This window comes from Brassica oleracea, chromosome C8 (assembly GCF_000695525.1).
Source record: "Brassica oleracea var. oleracea cultivar TO1000 chromosome C8, BOL, whole genome shotgun sequence".
In the NCBI taxonomy this organism is placed as follows: Eukaryota; Viridiplantae; Streptophyta; class Magnoliopsida; order Brassicales; family Brassicaceae; genus Brassica; species Brassica oleracea.
In genome coordinates, this window is record NC_027755.1 from 14,004,803 (window position 1) to 14,007,822 (window position 3,020).

A 3,020-nucleotide genomic window follows, 5' to 3' on the forward strand; every position below is an offset into this window, starting at 1 on the left:
TGTTGAAAGTTAAACTTGATTTGGATCACATTTTGGGCTAATAATTTACTAATCATTTTAGTCCAAACTTAGTCCAATATCTAGAATCATCCTCCACCTCCTTAGAATAAAAATCTAGATATTCTCATAGAATTATCTAGATAATTATAATAAAAAAATCTTAGATATTATGGTAGAATTCTCTAGATTTATGATTAAAATATGTAAGATATTTTGTATTTTGGAGGCTATAAATACCTCCACTCCCCTTTCATTTTGAATCACCAAAAAATAAACAAAGCTTGTAACAAGTAATAAAAATCTTCTTCTAAGTTATAAAATCTTTATTCTTCACAAAATTTCTTTCTCTTCAAACACTTTAAACACTTTCTCCATCTTTATAAAACTTTTCATTCCAACACTCTAGTCGTATGGCTTCCAAATTGTCTAATATGAAATCTCAGATCATGTCATGCGTGTATCTCTTTTTTTTTCTCACATCTTCCAAATATTTAAGTTTCAACATATTTAAAATCAACAATCAAACATCCATAGTAGTTTATACCATATGGCGTAAACATTTCATCCCAATCTTAACATTTTACCCAAAAAATACATTTCATCCCAGGAAGAAACCGAATAGTTTAAAACATAACCGACGATAATAAATTTGGAAACTAAAAGGAAATCACAGAATTGAATTCTTCAAGATAGAATCTCACATGTGCTCATCGACAAAAGCTTTGAGATGATTAAAGGAAGATCCTCCTTCTCTCACCGCCTCGTCCGCTATATCTCTCCACCTCGCCGCGTTTCTCCTATACTCCTCCGCCTTCTCCTCCATCACTTCCTCAATGCACCGCCGTATCTCCTCACTCTCCACCACAACTTCTTCATCTTCCTTCTTTTCCATCACTCTCACACCTGTCCTCCAAGCCTCTTCTAGAAGCTTGGCGTTCGTCATCTGATCAATTCGCTGCGGAAATGCAACCACGGGAACTCCGGCGACCAAGCTCTCCAGCGTCGAGTTCCACCCGCAATGCGTCACAAAACAACCTATTGATTTATGCTTCAAAACGCTAAACTGATTGCACCAAGAAACCACCATTCCTATCTCATCGAGCTCTTCTCTGAAACTCCTTATGCTCTCTCCTTCGTTCTCTTCCTCATCTTCTATACTTCTGAACGACTTTTCCGCAATCACCCACAGAAACGGCCTCCGACTCTCTATCAATGCCTCGCAGACCTCTGCAAGCTGTTTCTTGCTCAACACGGCAAGCGTCCCGAAGGAAATATAAATTACAGACGAATCCGTTTTTGCATCCAACCACTGGATGTATTTATCGTCAACCCCAGAGTCATCGGCCTTAGTGGTTATCAATGGACCAACGGGGACAATCATGAAGTTATCAAGTACTGCGCTGAGAGCTTCTTCTTCAAGCTCTTGGAAACTATTCACGAGGATCATAGGGTTTTCCTCTTGCTTCAGTGAATCTATCTGATCTTGATACGCCGGTACAAGAAATGAATATGCGTCTGGACGGAATATTATTGTGGGAAGATCTCGGAGACGGAACTGTGGCAGGGAGGGTAGCTTAATAGAACCAGAAGGGTCATTATTAGCCATCTCTGAGATTGCATCTGCGTAGCCATTGAAGTAGTGGTAGAAGATTGAGAAGACAGTTACGGGCTGGACCCAGAGAATGGCAGAAGGGATGTGAAACTCACGAGCCAGCTCAGCGACCCAAGGGAGGAAGATGGTGTAAACCACGCAGGTAAAAGGCCGGTTTTGACGCCGGTTATCTTCGATTAGTTCGGTTAGGGTTTCTCTGCCACGGCGTCTCGTAGCAGACATATATTCGCGGGATCTGTCGGTGGATGTAGATGATTTGATGTCATCTTTGTGGGCTTCGGAGTACGTGGCGAAGACTAATGTTTCAGGGACGTTTTCTTTGGAGAGCATACATCGGTTATAGGCGGAGTCTGTGGCTGCGAAGGTGACTCTAACTCCGGCTATTGTTCCGGCGAGGCGCTTGGCGAGTTCGAGAGATGGGTTGATGTGGCCTTGTGCTGGAAATGTCACGAACAGAAAGTGTGGTCCGGTAAGTGATTTAGATGAATCATTTTTGTTATCCATATCTTTGTTTTTTTGGGTGTTTTTTGGGTGCAAATGCTAAGGATTTTTTTTTTTTTTTTTTTTTTGTAGTTTATGAAAGACTGACTATACACAAGTTAAGATTTATATAGAGATTATAGATGTGAAAAAATTGTACTACTAAAAACAAAGAAGAATAAGAAGAGGTGCAACCCCACTTAGTACATTGGACAACGTAATTTTGTGATCTTTCTCTAAAATATATTCCCAATTTAAAATGATTTTGTCCAGGCCTGCAAAGTTATTGATATTAAACGAATGTGAACATGCAACTTCCGTGAAAATTATAATTGTTTGCCATTATTTGACAATAATTTCCAAATCCATTCGATAAATTTAGGGCTTAATTGGTTTTGTAGTTACCATTATAATTTGTCGTTACAACAATCATAAAAAAAAAAGAATTATCTATTCTTTGTTATAAATCCATGATATGGATACGTGGATTGCCATTAACCATCAGGGAGGTTTACATCTGACCCGACTATCCGGTCCGTCTACACCCGTCTCCGGTTTGTCTCATCCGTCCAAGACTAGTCAAGATGAAGACTCATTCAACCGGAGCATTTATGAGCTTTGACCAAGTCTAGATATTTGTGGTCAATATGTAATAAATGTGTAGATACTCTCCTTTGTTGTAAACCCTTGGAACCTCCACTATATATTGATAGTGAGAGCTAATGAGAAAGACACAACTTTCACAACAACACTTCTCTCATATTTCTAACACGTTATCAGCACGATTGTGCTCTCCACCTGAGAAATCTCTCTCAGCCGGCGATCCTCTTTCCGGCCAGCTACTCCGGTGCTCAACCTTTGCTCCACCGGCGCTCAGCCTCCTCTCCACCAGGCCACCTCTCTCTCTCCGCCGGAAAACTCCTCTCTC

General features: G+C 40.3%; 1 protein-coding gene across 1 annotated transcript; it reads right to left on the reverse strand.

Moving 5' to 3' along the window:
• Positions 1 to 444: 444 nt before the first annotated feature.
• On the reverse strand, positions 445 to 2,143 carry LOC106310569 (UDP-glycosyltransferase 75D1-like). Its single transcript, XM_013747801.1, has one exon. It carries the CDS (start codon positions 2,114 to 2,116, stop codon positions 698 to 700), a length of 1,419 nt encoding a protein of 472 aa, XP_013603255.1. The 5' UTR covers positions 2,117 to 2,143; the 3' UTR covers positions 445 to 697.
• Positions 2,144 to 3,020: the final 877 nt, after the last annotated feature.